Source organism: Penicillium verrucosum (genome assembly GCF_028828655.1).
Source record: "Penicillium verrucosum strain IBT 35672 chromosome Unknown utg000003l_segment0_segment0, whole genome shotgun sequence".
Lineage (NCBI taxonomy): Eukaryota > Fungi > Ascomycota > Eurotiomycetes > Eurotiales > Aspergillaceae > Penicillium > Penicillium verrucosum.
Window position 1 is genome coordinate 4,601,505 of NW_026643212.1, and position 20,531 is coordinate 4,622,035.

A 20,531-nucleotide genomic window follows, 5' to 3' on the forward strand; every position below is an offset into this window, starting at 1 on the left:
TATGGAAAGATTCAGGTTGGAGATTCGAATTGTTTTTGGTTTTGATTTTGTTATGGAATTTCTCCTGCGGTTTTAGCGCTTTGAACTTTGGGTATACGAATATGAATATAAATAGAACAGGAAGAGAATGCTTCAGAATGTCAAGTGCCAACCTGTTCCAGAAAGTTAACACCGAGAATCTCTTTCATGGCCCATTGGATCAGCGGCCTCCACTGATCGTCTAATATTGCCCACACGGCTGTGGAGACCCTCACACACCACTCGTCGAAACACCAGCGATGCTTCAAATATTGCAAGAGCACCGCGTAGTGCGCTAGCATAACTAGCGCCAAGGGGTCTCGTTCGCGCAGCAACTCCATAAACCGAGGCTTCAGGCGGATCGCCCACCTCCCAGCAATCGTATTTGCCCTCATCCCGCCGTAGCACCAGCTGAGCATTTCCTCGAGATTCGCAATTGACCCTTCGTAAACCTGGAGTTCATGATTCGGATCTCGCGCCCCGCAGACTTTGTTCGCCTCACGTAGTTGTTTGAGCATAGCAATTGTGTCCTCAGGCATGGGACCCCGAGTCTCCTCAACCTGCAAAATCGGTCCAAAAGAACTGTTCAGTAGGAAACTCGTAAAATCCCGCGGGGAATGGATAACCTGCTGCACACCGCGAGTCAAAACAAGAACCTGGTAGAGATTGTCGACGCAATCCCACGGATCCTGCGGGCCGGGCGTCTGCGGGAATCCAAACGTGTAGATAGCCACGATTCCCGCAAAGGCAAACATGGCCTTGGCATTACTCTCATTCACGTCACCCAGCATCTCCCGAAACAGCGCCAGCGCTTGATTCTGGTGCGCGACGGCACGGTTGAGATACGACCCTCGACGGGTGGGTTCCGGGCCTGTTCGAGCGAGATGCAGCGATGACAGGGCCAGGATGCCGTGCATTAGAAATGGGTGCGAGAGGGCCTCTTCGGGCACGATGGTGCGCCAGATTGGATCTGTGCGCTCATTGCGTGACAGTGTCTGGAAGGTCGTGTTGCACCACTCCATCATCAGCTCTAGGTCGTTGAGGTTCAGTGCGGACCCGGCTGAGGCTGTGGCACTTTGACTGCTGAGTTGGGTCAGGATTCCGAGGGACTCTGCTGCCACCGCTCCGGTGGTTGGACTTGAGGGTAAACGAAGGCCCGGTACGGGCTCGCCTGTCTGTCCGCTTTCGGACCCGTCATTTGCCCACAATAGAGATGTTGACGATCCGTAATCACATTCGGAGTGACGATGGATGCAGTTGGTGCAGGATGGTCGGGACTCGTCGCACTATGATGGGATGAGTGCGCTATCCTTTTTTTTTTTTTTTTCCTTTTGTCTTGTTTCATACCTTCACTCGGCGCCTCTTACATTCCACGCAGCCGTGACGAGATTTCCGATGTGGTCGTCGGAGCGCCATAGTCACGAGGTTATTTGATTCATAGTTAGAAAGGAGAAGAAAATTGTGAGGCTCTTTATTTCCCGATATTTAGGGTTGTCTTTTTACCTTTTTAAGGGTAGGCAACAGGATTCGAGATTCGATCTGTTCGGGGGTCCTCGGGCCCCGGGGGGATGGTATAGGATTATGTCATGGAACCCTGTCGATCAAACCATCGAAAAAGGCTTGTCCTCTCTGAAACATTGTCTCTCTTGCACTGCCTCATTTATTCTCTTGGGCATTCGGAGCGAGCCTTTAGTTTAACGTTCATTTAATTAACTATAACATAACTAGTTAGTTAGGTCTACTGTGTACAAAGTACAAAGTACTTCATGCTTTCGTACCATGTGTCGTACTCGGTATTTTTAAACAATTTTAAGATATTTGAAGAGAACGCAACAGTTGCGCTAAGGGTATCTCTCATAGCTAAAATAACGCTAAATGAACTGCAAGGCTATGTACTATTAATAAGACTTCCTTGGCCTAACAAATTCCTCCACCCGCACCTGAAGAGCCCCCAGCACCCCCTCCCGCCGCGCTGGGTTTCGCACGTCTGATCCTCTCAACTACAGCAATTCCTGAGATAAGAGCCGTAAGGTAGAACCGGGGCCCTAGATTCGAGTAGATATCCAAGTAGCCGTAGTCAATCTTTTTTGAAAACATGCCATCAGAAGAAATCACCGCGACGACGGTCTGACTGGTCCCCTCAACTAGTTTATGGTTTTCGGATCCACTACCATGCGAGCGGGTTTGTTTCCAGGTGAAAGTTTGCTTTTTGCCATCGTCTAGCTCCATACGGAACCAATATGCGCGCTTCATAAAGAGAAAGCCTTCTTTGTGTAGGTACTCCCAAGTCATTTCTTTCGGCCGTTCCGGGTTCCTTAGACCAATCTCACAGTCCGAGGAGAAGTGTCGGAACTTACACATCCCCACAATGGGCCCGTTGGAGTCAGGGCTGTGGTGGAAAGTTAGGTCTGGTTTTCCTATTGTGAAGGAGGAGTTGTCGATATGGTAAAGGTGTGTTTTGTTTGTTGTGCTGACATCGTAGTTCTCGCTCTTGGAGTTGTGGTTGATGAGATACTGGGCGACTGGATTCATGATGATCTGGAGAATGGTATCATTCAGAGTATAGTAGTTGTGATTATTTCCCCAAGAACTGGGGACCAGTGAGTTCGTTATATATATCTTGCCTTGGTAGATTTTCGGATCGATTAGAGGCTCAAGCCTCTTCGAACAATATTATACGAGCCCATCTTTGCAAGGCTGGGGTCATTAAGTGTGCCTTGCGAGTCCCATGCAATCAGATGTGTGAGATTTGGCCCCCAACTGTTGATCCCTGCCTGACGATCCTGGCAGTGCGGGGCAATGGACCAATAAAGACGGCAAAACTGTTTAGGCAGGCGGAAAGGCTATTGGCCCAGTATTAACGTGCCATTCAGTATTCACCCTGATTAGGTACTCCGTATACTAGGAAGACTTTTCTATTTATAACCTCAAGAATACTAGTCGGCTTCTTATGCGGAGTCGTTTTAGATATTGATTTTATTAGGGTCATTCTAGATGTATATGAAGGCGGTAGAAAAAGCATATTCTGTGCAAGAGCCGCCTTAGTATAAACGTCTCTATGTTGTATATGAACGATCGCCACGTGATGACCATCCGTTATTTGGCCTAATATTCAAGGCTCAAAAGTGGAATGAGTAAGCACAAGCACGTGACTCATTTTCAAGTAGCATCACATGATCTAAATATTCATGCCTGAATGCCTGATACCTTTCGCCGTCGCGTCGAAGCGGAAAGTGAAGGGCAAGAAAAACAAGCCACTCCGGAGAAGAGGGAACTTCTCCGACAAACAATCAACTGCATTGACCTTCTTCGCTGCCTGGCGAATCAGTCTTTGTCGATTGAGATTGTCGTTTGTTTCCATCCAACAGTTATTAGAGCTGTTGCGGCCCAAAACTTGCATCCTCTGATGCCGTCAACCCGTCTCTTCTCATTCTGAACAACCCCACCCCGCGATGTCGTTCCAAGTACCTTACGAGTCCAGTCCACCTGAGACTCCAGATAAAGATCGCTCTCGGAGTCTCTGGAGCAATTTGTCAACAACGCCTGCTGGCCCGCCGCCGTCCACTGCAGGGTCATTCATACCGCATTCTACATCCAACATCAACGGTGGCTCGCGCATCAACTCCTTCTCCACAAACAATAGCGCATTCTCTACAAACCAGAACTCCTTCTCGAACAACGACTTCTCCAACTCTGTCTTTACCAAATCTGGTAACATCAACACAAATGACAGCATCTTCGGGTCATCCTTTGGATCGACGGATTATGCCATGCCCAAGCAGACCAAAGCCCCTTCCTTCAAGCCCACAGCCAACTCTAGCCTTCGCTTCGGTGTGCCAGACGGCGACGGATTTGGGGATTCAATGAATTTCGGACAGTCTAATGGGTTTGCCTCGTCACAAATGAGTGACTTTAACGAAGAGGAGGGAGACCAGACGGAACCGGAGGAAGAGCAACTGGAACAAGAGGAAGCTGAAGATGAAATGAACATGAGCACCCAAGATAGGTCCAAAAACTTCAACTTCTTAGACTCCGCTTTCGGAAACCCTTTCGGATCTCAGCCCTCTATGGGTGCGCAGCGCAAACCGATCTATTCGAATCCAAGCGATGCCAAGCGACCGAAGCTTGACGAGCACTGGGCGCACCAGTCACCCGTCCGCAAGACCAACCTAGCCCCCCAAAAGCCGTCCGCGATGCCATCCATTCTTCACAACCTTGCTGCCAGATCCCGCATTGCCCTTGTTAAAGAGCCAAGTGAGATGATTCTCAAAACGGAGGATTCCCTGGGAAAACTTTCCGACGAGCTCAAAGCTGCCGAATTCAAACACGTCGATTTCGATGCTGTATTGTCTAATGTATCAAAGGAACTGGCAGAGAGTTGGCAGAATTTCGCCGATGAAAGTGGGATTGACCGGCCCTACGGTGCCCATTCTGGCATTGGGCCCGGGGAGAAGGCTCCCAACCTCGTGAAAGCTACCTTCTTGGCCTCGTTGCTGCTCCAAATCCACCACCCTTCTCGTGAAGCACCTTCGCCTGCCCACATCAACCCCATGCGCACCGGGGCTGCTGGTATGGTGAAAGCCATGACAAGACCGCCCGTTCCTAAGCCTCTACCACAGATCTTGCTTGACTGGCTCAGTGAAAACCACGCATCGCAGACCAAGGATCTCCAAGCATTGAAATATGTGGAACCAAACCCGACCGCATCCACAAATTTCTGGGATATTATCATTGCCTCTGTGCTTCGTGGTCGCTTGGCTGATGCCGCAGATGTTCTCCGCTCCGCAGACTTCAACCACGCCCGATCAGCCATGGAGGATGGCCTCCCACAGCCTGGCTACCGCGGCGCACAGCTGCAAAACATCCAGCGCTGCATCAACAAGGCTCTTCAAATTCTAGAATCATGCCCTGGGACTCAATCTGAAGACTGGGAGGTCACCGGTCTTGATTGGTCTCAGTACCGGAAGCGAGTTCTTTCGGCTGTCACTGACCTGGAGGAATTTGCCGAGGGAGAGGAGCGGGATGAATCGATTGTGCCGGTCCCAGAGAATCGCTTCCAGGCCGTCAACTTTGGATTGTCCACTTTTAACCCAAGCAAGAACCCAACTTCATTCGCTCAATCGGCTCGCATGGCAGAAAGTCGTGTCCCATGGTCAATTTACCAGAGCTTGAGATCTATCTACCGAATTATTCTGGGCGACCCATCTGCCATCAAGGGCAGGTCTCAAGACTGGGTGGAGGCGACCATTGCTTTGACAGCATGGTGGGATGGCGAGGATGACACTGGTTCCGGCATGGACTTTGGTGCTACCTCATCCAGCGACAACTTCCAAGATTTCTTGCGCTCGCGCGGCCCAAAGAATCATGCTCGCGCCGTTGATCGCAACATTCGCGGCGCCTACCTCGACCGCCTCAAACTAGCTCTTAGCCACACCACCACCGATGCGTCCGACAACGCTGATTTCCGACCCAATACACTCAGCAGCGTGGAGGTCGGACTTGCATCTGTCTTCGAAGGCAACGTGCAGGGCGTATTGGAGCTAGTGCAGACATGGTCACTTTGCGTGGCTTCCGCTGTGGCAGAAGTTGCCAGCCTAGGAGGCTGGTTTGAGTCTGGAAGCAGCCAAAAGACACTACCTGGTCTGTCTGAGGATGATCTTATGGTTCTTTCATACGGACAGGATAGCAAGTCTCCGGCTCGCCATTTACGCAAGGACGATATTCTCCACAGTTACGCCTTCGGGCTGTATGACCGAGCCGTTATTGAGAACGAACACAGCTCCCGTGAAGGCTGGGAGCTGGCTATTGAGGTATTGAGCCGCTTCGACGATTCAAACCAGATGAAGAAGACCGTATCCGAGATCGTGGATAAGCTTCCTTTGGAAAGTCCTGATCAGTTGGATAAACTAGTGGTTCTCTGCTCGGAACTTGAGCTGGAGGATCAAGGGCGTCGGGTATCTGAGGTGAGTGATGGAAGGGAATTGCTGATTATCCGACCCAGTGCTAATTTATTGACAGCGATTCGGTGATATGTTGACTTCGAAATCGGAAAACTTCGGTCTGGCCCTCGTCTGCTATGCTCGTGCCCAGAGCCGACGCAAGGTCAAATCGGTTGTCGATCTTTTGATTTCCTACAGTTTGGTTCAATCTCGCGCGTACCCTGCGACGGCCGATCTCGATGATCAACTGCGCTCTTTGATGAAGGAACCCAAAGCATGCCTGTCATCCATTGCACAAATCGACGAAGAAGCTGCTCGGATTCTCCAGTTCTATCTCAGTGGTTACGCGACGCTGCGCCGGTTCTATGAGATCCGCGACGAGGAATTCGAACTGCACGAGGGTCAGCGACCACGGTATAAGCCGTTGGCTCGGCGACGCGCCGCTGCGCAAGCCCTTGCGGCTGTCATTGGGAGTGCGGCAGATAATATTTACGGAGGTCTCTATGACCCAGACCGTGATTCCGCTGTGCAGGTGGATGGTCTGCTCGCTCTGCTGGGTGAAGCTTGTGCGTTTGTGAATCGTGAGTTTCCCAATCTAACCACGTCAAAATTTCTTGGTTGATACTAACCCGGACCAGAACCCACTGCAGTGCTCTCTGTATCCCAACAATTTACCATCCTGTCTGCAATCGAGGATCTGGAAACCGTCACCCCCCGTGTATACGCACAGTGCGAGGAATGTTTCCGCTCTACCCTACTGGAATATCAATCATCAATTCGCGGGGGATCCGATGGACCCCCGTCCCCTCGCGCGCTATTGAAGAAATCTGTGTCCAATTTCTCCGCCTCCAGCTTCGCCTTTATCGGCAACGACATGCTCGAGTCAGCGCGCACACGGTCCGGTTCAGGATCGGGCCCTACCTCTGTAGGCAGCTCGGGCGTCCTGGTGCCGGCTCCCAGTGACAAGGCCGCCGATCGCGGATGGGATTGGCGTGTCGGGCTTCCCGAGACTGCCAAGGGTGAGGATATCCTCCAGATGCTCCGACTGGGATTGGCACGCGGGTTGAGTCATGGTGCAATGGGATTAATCTGAAATTATGGAGTTTGAGAGGGAGGCCTAGTTTTGAAAATGGGTGTTTTTTAATCCGGGAAAATGAGTTTATTTTAGCCCACTTGCACACACACACGCACACACACAAACCACAACTACTTGTTCGAGACCCCGCTTTGTCTTTATGACAGGCGCTGTACGATATCAAAACTACTATGCTACTTAATCCTTTCAGAGCCAGTGCTTATGTTCTCTACGTATATTGTAGCAGCAGTGTATCTGCAATGTAATGCGAATACGTAGCTAATTCGGCCTTCCAAAAACGGCAATCATCAGCAAGTGGACTCGACCCCTCAAAGGCTCAGCCCTACGGCCTCTGACGGTTAACCCACAAGGTACCTCCATTCAACGGGGAAAACGTAGTGATTAGCGTCAAACTAAAAGAAAGAAAAAAAAAAAAAAAAACAGTTGTGGATTGCTCCATCGGCTATCGGAGGACATAACAATTATAGGCAACTCGGTTAGTCTTAGCGTCAGCAGCTGAATGCGGGCGCCTAGTTCGCTCCACCCCCAACAATATACACAAGATGTCACCGCTTGAATGTTCCAAATTGTAAGTGAATGGATTATATTTGTATGGCCATATAATTGTCAATATGCGGTCAAACAGCCCTATATCCCTTTGAGCCGCAGTACTAGTCGTGGGAAGTGACAGGGGCTGTGTTCGAGTCGACCGTCTGACTCAAAACGCCCCGATGTCCACTGGGGCACTTTGGATTGACGATCGACGTCCTTCAACCAGTTAGACTACGATCCGTCATTTCTCGTTCCTCATCCCAGTGATAATCAGTGATAACTAGTGATTTTCGGTATGTTGTATGTTGTATTTAGTTCCTGTTTTCTGTGGCTGCACAGCCTGTGGCTCACCGACTCACTGTACTGGATTGCTCATCGCCGGTTGGGCTTCTTCATTATGTGTTCACCGTCTTTGCTTCCATGCCATACCTTTGTAGATCATTTTGGGTACAGTTATACTGTTCCTGTGCCAAGTAAGACTTTAGAGTCAGGGATGTGAACATTCCAGCTGAGGGGTGCATCACCCCCCCCCCACTATCCTCCATAGTCACCCACTACATACAGCATAGAGGGGTAAAATGGATACTCTGGATACTCTGGAGACTCTGTTAGACTTGACCCATGTAGATATCCAGTACCTGTCTACTGTCTACATAGTGGATTTATCCATTTCACACTGCTCTTCAGCCTTATTAGCCGATTGGGCGCGCCCTGTTTGGTTTCTGCCTGGGGCTACAACCCATAGGGCTGATGGGATATGCTTTGGATCTACATTTTATTTGATTTTATTTGATTTTATATTTATATTTTATTATAATATTATTATTTTAGTATATGATTATCCTATTATTACAGTTATTATATTATCTCCATAATTATAGATACTATATCCATTCGATAATCGCTGCATATATAACCCCCAGTCCCTCTCTATACACCCACCCCTCTTAGTTTGTCAAACCAGTCACTCCCTCTGATTTCGTTTTCGGGTCATTCTTTCGTGAGACAGCGTGCTTTTCTTCACTTGTCCGTTCTATTTTCTACTTCCTATTTTCTACTTTCGACTTTCTACTTCTTCTATTCAAATCAATCGACTGGTTCGCTTTTCCCCTTCGAGTCTCAAACAATCACCCCAAAACAACAATCCTCCAACCATCAATCCATTCCCCCGACACTCTAAATACAATAAAAACATACAAAATGTGTTACAAAGTCGTCGAGCGCTACTCCGTTTGCAAATGTCTCTACTTCGAACACTCCATCGACCCTTGCTCTGCGTATGGCCAGCGCGGCCATGGAATACAAGAAAAAACCGTCCTGGTTGGTTATACCTGTGACAAGCACTCGGGGTGGGGGATCTATGCTGTTTCGCCTGGTGCGAAACGGTCCGATTCCGGGTATGGGAGTCATGATATGAGTGGAAATGAGAGTGGGAGTGAGAGTGAGGATGAGGAATATTGGGAGATTTGAAACGGACTATCTATGTATTATGGCTGTGCCATATCATTCCACGGGGGTTTCTGGATTGTTTCGGATCATTTTTGTTCTTTTCTTTTTTTCTTATCTGAAGTTCAATGGTGCGTGTCGAATGGGCATTCTTCCGGTTCTTATTGTCGACACTGGTGTTGATGACTCCCGGTGCCGGGGAGTTGGTGGGCGTTGCTCTGCGCTCTTTTATTCCGCGCTTTAGCAATGTCGTGGTCGTTGTGGACTGCTTTGTGGATCATTGATTGATTCCACTGTCTGGATTTGCTCAACCGGGTGTTGAGGGTCACCAAAATGGGCCGATGTGAAATGTTGGTCCATGTCTGGAACGGAGAGTGCAGGGCGAGCGTATTAACGAGGACGGGTAACGAACGATGATACGTGTGGGATTATGTGATATGTGATGTGTGAGGTTATGCGGTACGGACGATGGCCAACGAAGGAGCATGATGTTTTCAAGATATAATGCATTATGGGCGTTTCTTTTGTCTTTGAACGAGTCTGTCGCCATATGTCCTGCTTTTCTAATTTGTATGAGGTGACTGGTTCCTTCTTGCAGTAAGTGATAGTAATCCATTGCATTTATTCTTTCCCTGAAATATATTCATAACAAACAGTCGAGTAATAAGCTGTTTAGCAATATCGAGACAAAGGGTGACGGGGTTGAGGTTAGTGTATAGACCGGAGTGTCTACTACGGATTAATAGCGATAGGCGCAGATGGTGTACACAATCAACCAACATTTGATGTGCGACATTGCCTTATTGTACTAGCGCAGAAGGATCAGATTATTGGTCGGTTTAAACCACGCGACATGTACTCATGCTTCATCTAACTAACTATAGCTTCAGTCTACACGTTATGTGGCCGAATGCTCTCTTTTTCTGCTATTATACACGTAAGACTCAATTTGAAACGCGATATCCAGCAACCAACTTTGCCAACTGACTGGCGTATAGCTTAAGTACGACTGAGAGGACGGTACCCCTGTTATGCACCCCTTATGGATCTCATGTGCTATATTTTGTTGAACAGAAAGCTATCATCTAACATGATAGGAGCAGTGCGTGTTTCGTAGCTCTCTCTTCAAATGGCTGCAATTAGATCCCCCATGAATACCACTGAATTTACAGGTCGCCCAGCTAAAACTTGACCAGGGAGATAAATCATGCCCTTAACAATTGCCTGTAACCATGTAGTGAATCCATCCGAGAAATCGTCCTCCTTGGTTCTGTGATTCTAGTTTCGCCTGTCGCATTTTGTGGTCCAAATCTATCATCTGGTTCGATGTGAATACCTTGTTGAGCAATTCTCGGGCTGGTGCTTGTCTCCTTTCAATAGTGACTTGAGTCTTATATCGCGCGGTTGTCCCCAAGTAAGTCTCCATTGTTGGGAAGCGCACCACATGATCTAAGTTCGCATTGTGTTGGACTAACAAGCCAGCGACCTCGAAATATGGGTTTTGGTCTTCTGGCAAATTCTTGCATCGTTCAATGTATCATTGTTTATCAGTGTTTTGTCGACCGCATTTTTGATCAAAGATGGAGTTTTTCACTATATGAAAGGCTGCATGGCCCTGGCACTGTATGTCACGGTACCCATATCTACTAAGATGACCGAAGATCTTGGGCTAATGTCATTTAGATACCTCATCATCATATTGGCGTTGTATGTGTATCCCGGTGACATCGTGGATATCTGGAGGGTGACATAACGCATCAGGTAAGACAATTCGATTTTACCCTTAGTCTATTAAAGATAAAGGACGCTACTTCTTATTATATATTTATAATTTATAATACTTGCACTTATAAATAAGTCTTAGTTATTAAAAAGAACTCGCCACTGGCACGACCCTGCTGTTGATATTTCACTAGAGAAAATGACCTTGACGCTTTCAGAGATCTACAAATCTGGTTGACTAGATCGGCCGATGAGAACTTTGTTTTTGAATGAACAAGAGACTTGCTTTTTATAGGAACAGAATACAAATTGAGAAGATGACATGTGACATAGGACTATGAAAGAAGGTGCGTTGGAGAGTTTTCCATTTTAGGAAGGTACCTGGGATGTGACCATATAAAAGGACCCCTCCCACCTTTTTTCCTCTTCTTCTTCTTCTCTTCTCTTCTTCCTCCAGCCTTCTCCCTCTCCGCCACCATCTCACCGTAGCCCCTATGAGACATAGGGGAGGGTAGCAACCCGGGTGCCTATGCATGAGACATCAACATCGTTGAGGCCCATGCAGCTCCACACCCAAATCAAACGAGTCTTTCTCGTGAGTGTTCTCCAACAAGTCGCTACGCATTTGGGCATCATAGTTCACTTGTCGAGTCCCACGGAATACATGGGGGGTGTTTACTCACTCCCTCTTTCATTATGCATGTAATTAGTCATTTAGGTAGAACAAAATAAGTCAGGAATTTACTCCACCAACCAGTCACATACTAGATGTTTATATGTATGACTTCAATATAGACTAAGTTAATCTTGTTGAAGTTATTCAGGCCGGAGGTCAACAAAAATCTTGGAAATATCCACATCCGCCGGTCGAAAGGGATACGAAACTCCCCCAGAGGCATCTTTCTCTTCGAACGCAGTCGTGTGAAACTGCGCAATAACAGTCCCCTTGAACGGAGCCGGCGGGTTCGACCACACCTTTTGCACAGCATAAGAAACACTCTCGATCTGGATACCCCGGTACCCTTCCGCCGCCGAACGTCTCATCATCTCTTCCGCCAGGATTCTCATAAGCCCCCGACCGGAATACGATTGAAGGGTATTGGTAGCGTTGCGCATCAGCACTTGTCCACGGGCGGTGGGTTTCCACGATGCAGGATCGCGCTGGTCCCGTTCCTCAAGGGCGTGGTAGACCGTTTCGAATAAGGGCAGTGCTGCTATCAGAGGTTTTATCTCTGCCATGTCCAACTCGTCGATTCCATCGTACGCCATGGCAATAGAGACTAGTGGGAAGTCCATTTGCCCTGCAAGATCGCTTTCCGTGGCATTGTCATCTTCCAGATCCCAGTACAGTTTGCCTCCCGTGGCTGCGGACTCGGGTCGTTTGAATTTGTATTCTTTGTCGAAAATACCAAGCGACTTCCCTGAGTCGATTTGGTGTTTGATTAAATAGTGCGAATGTCGGAAAGTCTGGTAGGCTCGCTGGGTTTTGTTCTCAGCATACACAACCGGCCAGAGTGGGGAGTGGAATAGATTTGTATGGATGCAAATTGCCCGGGCCCATTCCTCATGTTCTGGTCCAAGAATGCGGATTTCGTACTGAGGTGGGAGAGATGGGGCCATTTTGGTCAATGTACGAAATTTGGAATGCGTCAAAGGAGGGGGATGAGAAGATGACTATTAATACTCGTGCAGGTCGTATTCGCTGCTTACTTAATTGTCAATTGTGGTGTAACTAATCATTCCCTTTCTAGTAGAGCGAAATATATACTGTATGTTGTATGTGGGTATGAGCTGTTATTCTAAAGTGGTTTGCTGATCTCATAAGAGATTTCGCTGACTGTTTCATCGAGTACAGGTGGAAATCAGTTAAGAACTACCTAGGTAAGATGAGATATCCTATTTCCTTCAAAATGACTTTTAATAACACCTTTGCGTGGCCCAAGCATGCGTGTAACCCTTTTCTTTGCTTGTCGAGCCCTTCGAAGTATTTACGATTCGAGTTCTTTAAGAGATTACTCATCCCCCTTCTTGGGAGGGTCAAGACTCGAAGGTTCATGTCCCCGACCAAAGAAGCGCTTTCCAAAGTCTTGCGCTTTAGACTTGGTTAAAACCGACGCCATCAATTGCAATTCTACTTCCATTCGCCGGAGGTCTAACTCAACATGAATAGATAGCTGACGAAGGTTGACGAATCCGATTGCCAGGGTATCAATGAATGGGACAGGCTATAGAAACTTCTGATTAGCTTGCGTCGAGTTCAATCTTCCACGAAACTAACCCATACGTCATCCGGATTCAAGTCAATCTCTAGTGTAGTGAGATTGGGACAGGAGGTGTACAAGAATTGTATGTATCTCCGTCACACTAAGCATTGGTCTTTCTCGATCAGGATGCTCGATCGCATGCAGGCAGAAGTGTTTCAAATCGAGATGATGAGACACGGGATGTACGGACGGGACATATCCCTTGGCTGTCAGGTTCTCCAAGGTATGGAAAGAAGACAAGAACGAGCCAAGCCCTCGGTGGGTCATGGGGTTTCTTTGCAAAACAACGTAATAGTGAAACTGGTCAACGTTCTGTACACAGTAGCCGACATTCTCTGGCAAACCTGGGTTGTCGATGCTTCATGGGTAGTATTGGGCCGAGGGTGTTGATCTTGAAGCCGTCTAGTGTATTGACGGCGCCGATTTGACAGGACAATTTTTGATTTCTCTACGTGCAAGGCACCGGAAATAACGAGGTCCAGTCTGAGTGGTGTGTCTGGGTATTCCTGGTGGATTGTATCTCACAAGGTAAGGTGCAAGTAAACAGAAAAGGAATGCTCGTTTCAAACTCCAAATATACATCTGCCCGTAAGCTTCGCCCATCTTCTTAAGAGCTCAGGGGTTCATAAACAAAAAGACCAACCCGCCTACCGTAAGACACACGAAAACCGCCGTCAGGATTCCAGCTCCTGCTTTGTCTGCCGTCGTGATAGGTGCCAACGTCTCAGGCCCCGACGTTTTCCTCGTACCGGAATTCGGGTCACTTGAGCCATTTCCTCCGGTGGCAGTTGATACTGGTTTTGAGGAATCGCCTAGGAATTTCAGCATCACAGCACTCATGATCTGACTTCCACTGATGGCATTCTCCATTGAATTCTGTCCGTCGTATCCGCCGTACCAGTGGTTTCCACAGAGGTTTTCGTTGTTTCCGGTGCATGAATTTGCAGCACCTTTGGCGGAAACTTGGAGTTTTGGTAGGATCTTCTCCTTAAACTCAGGGATGATCAATGCAATATCTGAAAGCCAGGACACTGTAAGGCCTTTGAAAAGTGGGCCGTTGGCGTCTACATAGCATCGGCTTGATGCTTCGCAGTTCCAGTCTGTGATCACACCTCCGTGTTCAGGTAGGGCAAATGTAGTAAAGATTGCGTCCACTAGGCCGGTTGTGATCTCGAGCCATTTATTTTCGTTCGTCTATAACGTTGTTATTAGCATGTCAAAACAGGATGTCCAGGTGTGTAGTTCTGGGTGAGTAAGCAGATGAGAAATAAAAAGAACAATACTCACATATGCATACATATACGCAGCACCAGACGCATAGGTACCATAGTTGTAGGTCCATCGGGTGTGGTCAGGAAGACTGCAACCATCGGGACCTCCAGTGCCTTGTCGGACACTATCTGCCACTTCCCAGGTTGTATCATTGACCAGATTCACAGAGGTAGACCAGTCCCAGACTTTCTCCGCCCAAGTAGCATACCCCTTCTCTTGTTTGAACCAAGCGAGACGAGCTGCGAGCATGAAAAAGCCACCGTTCGACACCGCGTTCTTCATGGTATATCCACTTTGCCAGAGTTCCTTCTGCCAGCGAAGACCACCTCCACAAACAGTCGTATCCCACCCTTTTCCATCTGGGTCTTTCTGGTCATTGAAAACACCCTCGGCAAGGGTGAGCCAGGTGTCGCCCGTTGGTCGATTCGGGAAATTATATTCCGCTGCTGTGATCGCTGCGAGGCCCCAGAACATTTGATCGTCATTTCCCTGGGGAAGAGGTCAGCATGGTGCGATCTCAGATCTTGAAACGGGACACTTACTATGCCTGATGCCCACGAAGGCATGTAGTCTCCAGTCGGACTTCCCTGATGTTGCATGCCGATGCTGACTTCCTCGTTATAGGTTGTGTCGTTGGTCGCATGCCAATAGTTGAGACAAGCCAGAAACAAAGCGGCTCCTGTCCACCATGATTTTGAGATAAAACCTGGGTTATCCGTTCCATTTTCTTTGTACCATGTCATCATATTATATGTTGCAGTGCTCCCGGCATCTTTGATGGATTCTATTCATTGGGAAAAAAGCACAATAGTTAGCAATTCAGCTCTTCGAATCGATAGGAGAAATATTCCCCGTGATCCAACTCCTTACGCTGATCGTTAACATCGAGGTTAATCGCGCAGACATGACTGGCAAACGGTAGAATGCGCAAAGCCAGTATGGCCATATGCCCAGCACCTTTAAACCTCATTGTCCTGATAAACCACAGGTGCCGAGGATAGCCAAGGAGTCGAATTCCTTGGCCGGTAAAGATTGTTAAAGAAGAAGAAGTTCGGGGCGTAATCCGTTATAATCAAGCAAATGTTTCAGCCTGAACGAGGCGAAGCATTCAAATTTCATTTCATTGGAGTCTCTCAAACAAAGTGGGACCCCCTGAAAATGGGGCCAAACCCTCGGGGGGGTGTGTTTCAATCAAATGATTCGCTCAAAAATAGTTGTATTGTGTTAATATATGGAGTACGGGATACGATATGGCATTGAAAGACTCCTATCACTGTCCCACATGTCTTACCCAATCTCCACGGTGACTGACCGGTAACGTGCAGACCCGGTTACTCCAGCTCCCTGACTGTCACATCAGTTTTGTTCAATATAATTTCCCCTTTCCTTTATAACAACTCTCATTAAGTCCGAAAGTACAGAGTAAGCGCCAAGCGTGTAGGCTCTGCAGGGTCGAGGTCCACCTTCGGCCCGTGGCGAGGGCCCAAAGCCAAGACTTGGTTCACGCATGAGTATGTCTTAGCTAGGTATGTTGTATGTCTTATGTTGTATAAAAGGCTAAGCCATCACCACATCACATTTGTTACAGTATATAGAATATAGAATATGGTATCAGTTCACCACAGTCCCCATTTAATGTTATGCGAACAATCTCTCCTATGCTTACCGTGTCCCAGGCTAGTGTACGGAGTAATCCAGACGGTGTGTGATTACATAAGAGCATTTGACCAGCCAAAAGATCATAGGGACAATCGGAACGATTGTCGCTGCAGCGGTATAGTTATATATTAGGCCCTACACTCTACTCGGGACTACAATAATTATTTCAGGATTAGCTTGGATGTACTTCTGCTTACGGAGTACATGGGTTGGGAAAGTGATGCATATATTTTGGTTTAGAGATAACTACCTAGGTATACAAAGTATACAACAGTCTACCCTATAAAGATTCACCCACCCCTAAACTAGCGGCCAAGAGATCTGCCAATTCAATTCAGATTCAATTCAGATTCAATTTACTTTAGAACCTATGCCTATATGCCTATATAGTGAGTCCTATATTATACGTATTGCGAGCTGATTAGTACTTGACGGATAAATACTTTCCCCGAGATGCGGGGAAAGTCCAACCATCAACGTTGCCTCGTAGTGGTCCACTTATCCCCCCTTTATTCACGGTAACGATGAGTGGGAGCAGCCCCCGGACTATAAGGCGCTTTTCCTCAAAGCAGAGGAAGAAAGGAAGCAGGAGGCCGTGCTGAGACGACAGGCAGAAGAATGGAGACGACAGGCAGAAGAACAGACACAACAGACAGAAGAATGGAGACGACAGGCAGAAGAACGGAGACGACAGGCAGAAGAAAGGAAACAACAGGCAGAAGGACGCCAAACGGAGGCAGAGGAACGGGAGAGGCAACAGAGGGAGCGCAACCGACTCACCACCTTTCCAGAGTTCATCCAACATTGCCACAATCTCCTTTGGACGCCGCTCCGAGCCCAAACACCGTCTCGCTCCACGACAGGCAAAATTCAAGCTCCTATCGGAAAATGCTGTCCCCTACGACTGCTTCCGTGGACTGACTGTGAGGCTAAACAGCGGGAAATTTACGAATCTGTGTACCGTTACCTGCAACCGACAGAAGAGGATGCACGGGAGTTCTTCCCGTCACTTGTTGCGTTGGAAGACCATGGTCGACGATTCGAACGTCGACCAATTAGCAGCGAACAAGATCTCGAGACCTACGAGCGATTCGCCGTCGAAGACCATGTGCACGATATCGTCGCTGAGTTGTGCCAAATACCAGAAGCTCAGGAGGAGTTCCAGTTAGGCAATGGAGTGTGGTTCGATAATCACGCCAATGCTCTAGACGAAGATGATGAAGCCGAACCTAGCCTGCCATCAACCACCAAGGCTTCGAAGCCGGATCAATTTTGCATCCATCGAATAGACGGTGATAGGAGTACCTTGCTCACCACGGTCGAATACAAACCCCCCCACAAGCTCTCCGTGGCGAGCTTGCGGGAGGGACTCCGACCAATGGATTTTTGGCAAGAAATCGTCGAACCTAATAGTGTTCCAGTGGATGAGCCGGAAAAATCAAAATATAATGCCGCGAGGCTGGTCGGAGCCGCCATTGTCCAAGAATTTCACGTCATGATTCAAGATGGTCTGGAATATTCATATTTGACGAACGGTCTGATGGACGTGCAGCTCTGGGTGCCCTACGATGACCCTACTACCCTTCATTACCACCTGGGTGACCCCGGTTTGTACGGAAATGCAGCCGTTGGCGGACCTGGGAGGGCTCCGATGACTCGAATTGAGAGGACGCTCTGCCTCTGTCTAATGAGTTTTCGCTCCTTTCTTCGTGATCAGGCGTGGCGGAATGCCGCCAAAAACCGCCTACCGAAATGGCCTACGAATTTAGATAGCGATCGTTCCCAGACCTTAGTGGTAAATTTACCTCGGAACCCGAACGTGGACGATACTAGCTCTGAATTCGCCAGTCCTGAGCAGACAACCTCTGATTACCTCACATCATCGTCTCCCCTCACCGCCGGCCCTCGAGTGACCACACGAGCGGCCGCTAGGTGCGCGCCGCCGTCCGATCCGTCTCACCACGAGAGTTCTTCGGATTCCGAGCCCGACCCTACCGCATCTGCAGGACGGAAGCGGGGATTCAGCCAGGTCACATCGTCCCCGCCAACCCAACGGTCTGCACCGCAAGAAGATCGCCAAGGGAACCAAAGCGGGCAATCTCGCTCCCATGATGCTCCATATTGCACACAAAAGTGCCTTCTCGGACTACAGCAAGGCGGCACACTTGACCCTAAGTGCCCCAACACGGAGCTGCATATACGTGATGGAAAGGCGGACCGCCATCCGATCGGTGCAGCTGACTTGGTGAAAAAGCTCAAGGTGCAGCTTGATCAGGATCTGGATCATAACTGCTCCCCTATCGGCCCTTGCGGGTCCTCCGGCGCACCATTCAAGATTACGTGTGCCACCTTCGGATATACTATTGTCGGGAAGGGGACGACGTCGAGACTCTGGGGGGAGGTCTCGCGCGAAGCCGACGTCTACCGAGTCCTCCGGCGTGCCCAAGGATCGGCTATTCCCGTCTTTCTCGGGGCGATCAATTTGGCCCAAACTTACTTCCTCCACGGTGCGGGAAGGATCCGTCATATGCTTTTAATGGGCTGGGGTGGTGAAAGCCTAGGCCATAGTACTCAAGGTAAGGTTATGCGACGAGCGATTTATCGGTCGGTGAAGGAGATCCGCTCTTTCGGCGTTGTTCATGAGGATCTTCGTCCGGACAACATCCTGTGGAATGCTGAACTCGAGCGGGCCCTGATCATCGACTTCCACCTATGCACTTTGGATCGTCGACCGTCGCACAAGCGGCCAGGTGATCGCAAACGATCACGGTGTGGTCCTGAAGAACGTCACTCAAAGCGGGTGCGTGCGGTATAAGAAAAGGTCACTGGAGATGGGCCTAAAACACTACAGCGATGCGGAAAGTCAACCTGCTCTACGCATAGCCTACTATATATACATAAGCTAGCCAATTGTCTACAGAGTGCTAGCTCAGCGTGAGGGTATCGGCCATGGAGCTCAATGATTTGCACAGCCTACCTGCTAACCCTTCGAAGAGGTTCCTCCGAAAACCCATATGCCTGCTTTAGTCTCAGCAGACCATTTAGAGGGTGTACTCCCGCAGCTCTATGCGTGAGCTCCAGACTAGCAGCACATATTATCATGCTCTCGGAGAGTCATACGCAGGGCAAAGACGTTTTCTCATGTTTATCTATACCTACTTGTCTATTTATTAGGGCTTAGTGTCCGTGTTTTATCATTTGTTTTTTTAGCGAGCATCTTTAGCGGCATCTTTAGCGAGCATCCCCGGCAGATTTGCAATTCACGAGAATCCCAGATGTCAGATTCAATTCTGATTCACTTCAGATTCAATTCACTTTAGAAGTCCCTAGTTATTCATAGGCTACCTAGGTATATATAGTGAATCCTATATTATACGTATTATGATAGAGGGTCTCTTCCGTCTAAGAAGGGAGTAAGATCCGATTGTTATATACGATGATACTCTCGTATGGGTTTTACTCATCTTTCTCTGCCAAGTCCATATTTCTCTCGCTCTTCCAGTGTTTAACCCCCAGTTATCCACCAGACGTGAGTCGTACCTAGGAGACCTAGACCTGAAGCTCAATTGACATGCTAATAGAAATCAGTTTTCAGCTTCAAACTGTCATAATGCCACCACTCCCGATCTATCCACGCGAAGCAGTCGAAAGTTCTCTTCCTCAACTTCTCAACGCCCCCAACACGACGTCCTCCGCGACACACAGGATGCGCTACATTGCCCCTCTTTATCAATGACAAAATTTCAAGGCAAATGTGAGGGCTAGCATGCCCGTACGCTAGTCCACGGCTGTCATTGACTATAATCTTCGATCCCGTGATCTCAGACAGGAAGAAGTCTATGTCGCCGACGAAATGGGCGTCAAGGGACGGTTTCAACAGGCCGTGGGCCAAACCCTTGGAGCGGTCTGGTCTTCAGGGCCGAAAATGTGGATATTCTCTTTGCTGACTTTTTTAAGTCAGTCGGTATAAGCTACGGCCAAACGCCGGATGTTGTGTTGCTTTGGTCTCGCACAGTCTCCCAATTACCCTCAAGGCTGTGTGAGTGAGCTTAAAGTACCTTGGGTCGATGCTCACACAAGCTGCGGCATAAAAATGAGGAACAGCTGCGAGCTGCAATCGGACAGGTTGCCAATTACATGATCGATCAGTAGGTCCTAGACATCCTACTAAAGAGACTTCTGGTTCCTTTTAAGGGGCTTAGGGTTATTATAATAGAATGGCCTACCTTTTTACCCTGATTTAAACCCTATTAAGGAGGCATAGAACTAGATGAAGGATTATATTGAGAGAAAGTATAGGGATAGGTATCGGTACTTTCCTTTATCAAAGCTTCGTGGTGTGGTTGAGTGTCACATTGTACTATATATACACATCGGAGCCTGGTCCATCTGAGCATAATGCTCAGATATAGTGGCTTTGGCCTAGTGTGTAACTCACCAGTCAAGGGGCAGGTTATAACAACTATGATACCATACCAGAGAAATTCCTATCGCCAGGCAGTGATGGCTATGTACTAATAGGGGACCAACTACATACTAAGATAGGAAGATAACTAGTAATATAGTAAGAAACTGAGAGTTAGG

At 48.3% G+C, this 20,531-nt stretch overlaps 7 protein-coding genes across 7 annotated transcripts; 3 read left to right on the forward strand and 4 right to left on the reverse strand.

Moving 5' to 3' along the window:
* Positions 1-140: 140 nt before the first annotated feature.
* Positions 141-1,434, reverse strand: N7516_009305 (Zn(II)2Cys6 transcription factor domain-containing protein; the record flags this gene model as incomplete). The annotated part of the gene is made up of 2 exons (XM_057222024.1): positions 141-1,304; positions 1,366-1,434. The coding sequence occupies 2 exons, from the start codon at positions 1,432-1,434 to the stop codon at positions 141-143; spliced, it is 1,233 nt and encodes a 410-aa protein (XP_057072296.1).
* A 501-nt stretch (positions 1,435-1,935) lies between these two features.
* Positions 1,936-2,550, reverse strand: N7516_009306 (uncharacterized protein; the record flags this gene model as incomplete). Its single annotated transcript, XM_057222025.1, has 1 exon — positions 1,936-2,550. One exon carries the CDS (start codon positions 2,548-2,550, stop codon positions 1,936-1,938), a length of 615 nt encoding a protein of 204 aa, XP_057072297.1.
* Positions 2,551-3,470: 920 nt separating this feature from the next.
* N7516_009307 (putative nuclear pore complex subunit Nup85) lies at positions 3,471-7,050 on the forward strand (the record flags this gene model as incomplete). The annotated part of the gene is made up of 3 exons (XM_057222026.1): positions 3,471-5,981; positions 6,037-6,538; positions 6,596-7,050. 3 exons carry the CDS (start codon positions 3,471-3,473, stop codon positions 7,048-7,050), a joined length of 3,468 nt encoding a protein of 1,155 aa, XP_057072298.1.
* Positions 7,051-8,784: 1,734 nt separating this feature from the next.
* N7516_009308 (uncharacterized protein) lies at positions 8,785-9,054 on the forward strand (the record flags this gene model as incomplete). The annotated part of the gene is made up of 1 exon (XM_057222027.1): positions 8,785-9,054. One exon carries the CDS (start codon positions 8,785-8,787, stop codon positions 9,052-9,054), a length of 270 nt encoding a protein of 89 aa, XP_057072299.1.
* A 2,514-nt stretch (positions 9,055-11,568) lies between these two features.
* On the reverse strand, positions 11,569-12,372 carry N7516_009309 (uncharacterized protein; the record flags this gene model as incomplete). Its single annotated transcript, XM_057222028.1, has 1 exon — positions 11,569-12,372. The coding sequence occupies one exon, from the start codon at positions 12,370-12,372 to the stop codon at positions 11,569-11,571; it is 804 nt and encodes a 267-aa protein (XP_057072300.1).
* A 1,259-nt stretch (positions 12,373-13,631) lies between these two features.
* N7516_009310 (glycoside hydrolase family 76 protein) lies at positions 13,632-15,034 on the reverse strand (the record flags this gene model as incomplete). Its single annotated transcript, XM_057222029.1, has 3 exons — positions 13,632-14,210; positions 14,304-14,777; positions 14,831-15,034. The coding sequence occupies 3 exons, from the start codon at positions 15,032-15,034 to the stop codon at positions 13,632-13,634; spliced, it is 1,257 nt and encodes a 418-aa protein (XP_057072301.1).
* Positions 15,035-15,893: 859 nt separating this feature from the next.
* N7516_009311 (uncharacterized protein) lies at positions 15,894-18,762 on the forward strand (the record flags this gene model as incomplete). Its single annotated transcript, XM_057222030.1, has 2 exons — positions 15,894-15,896; positions 16,438-18,762. The coding sequence occupies 2 exons, from the start codon at positions 15,894-15,896 to the stop codon at positions 18,760-18,762; spliced, it is 2,328 nt and encodes a 775-aa protein (XP_057072302.1).
* Between the last annotated feature and the right edge of the window lie 1,769 nt (positions 18,763-20,531).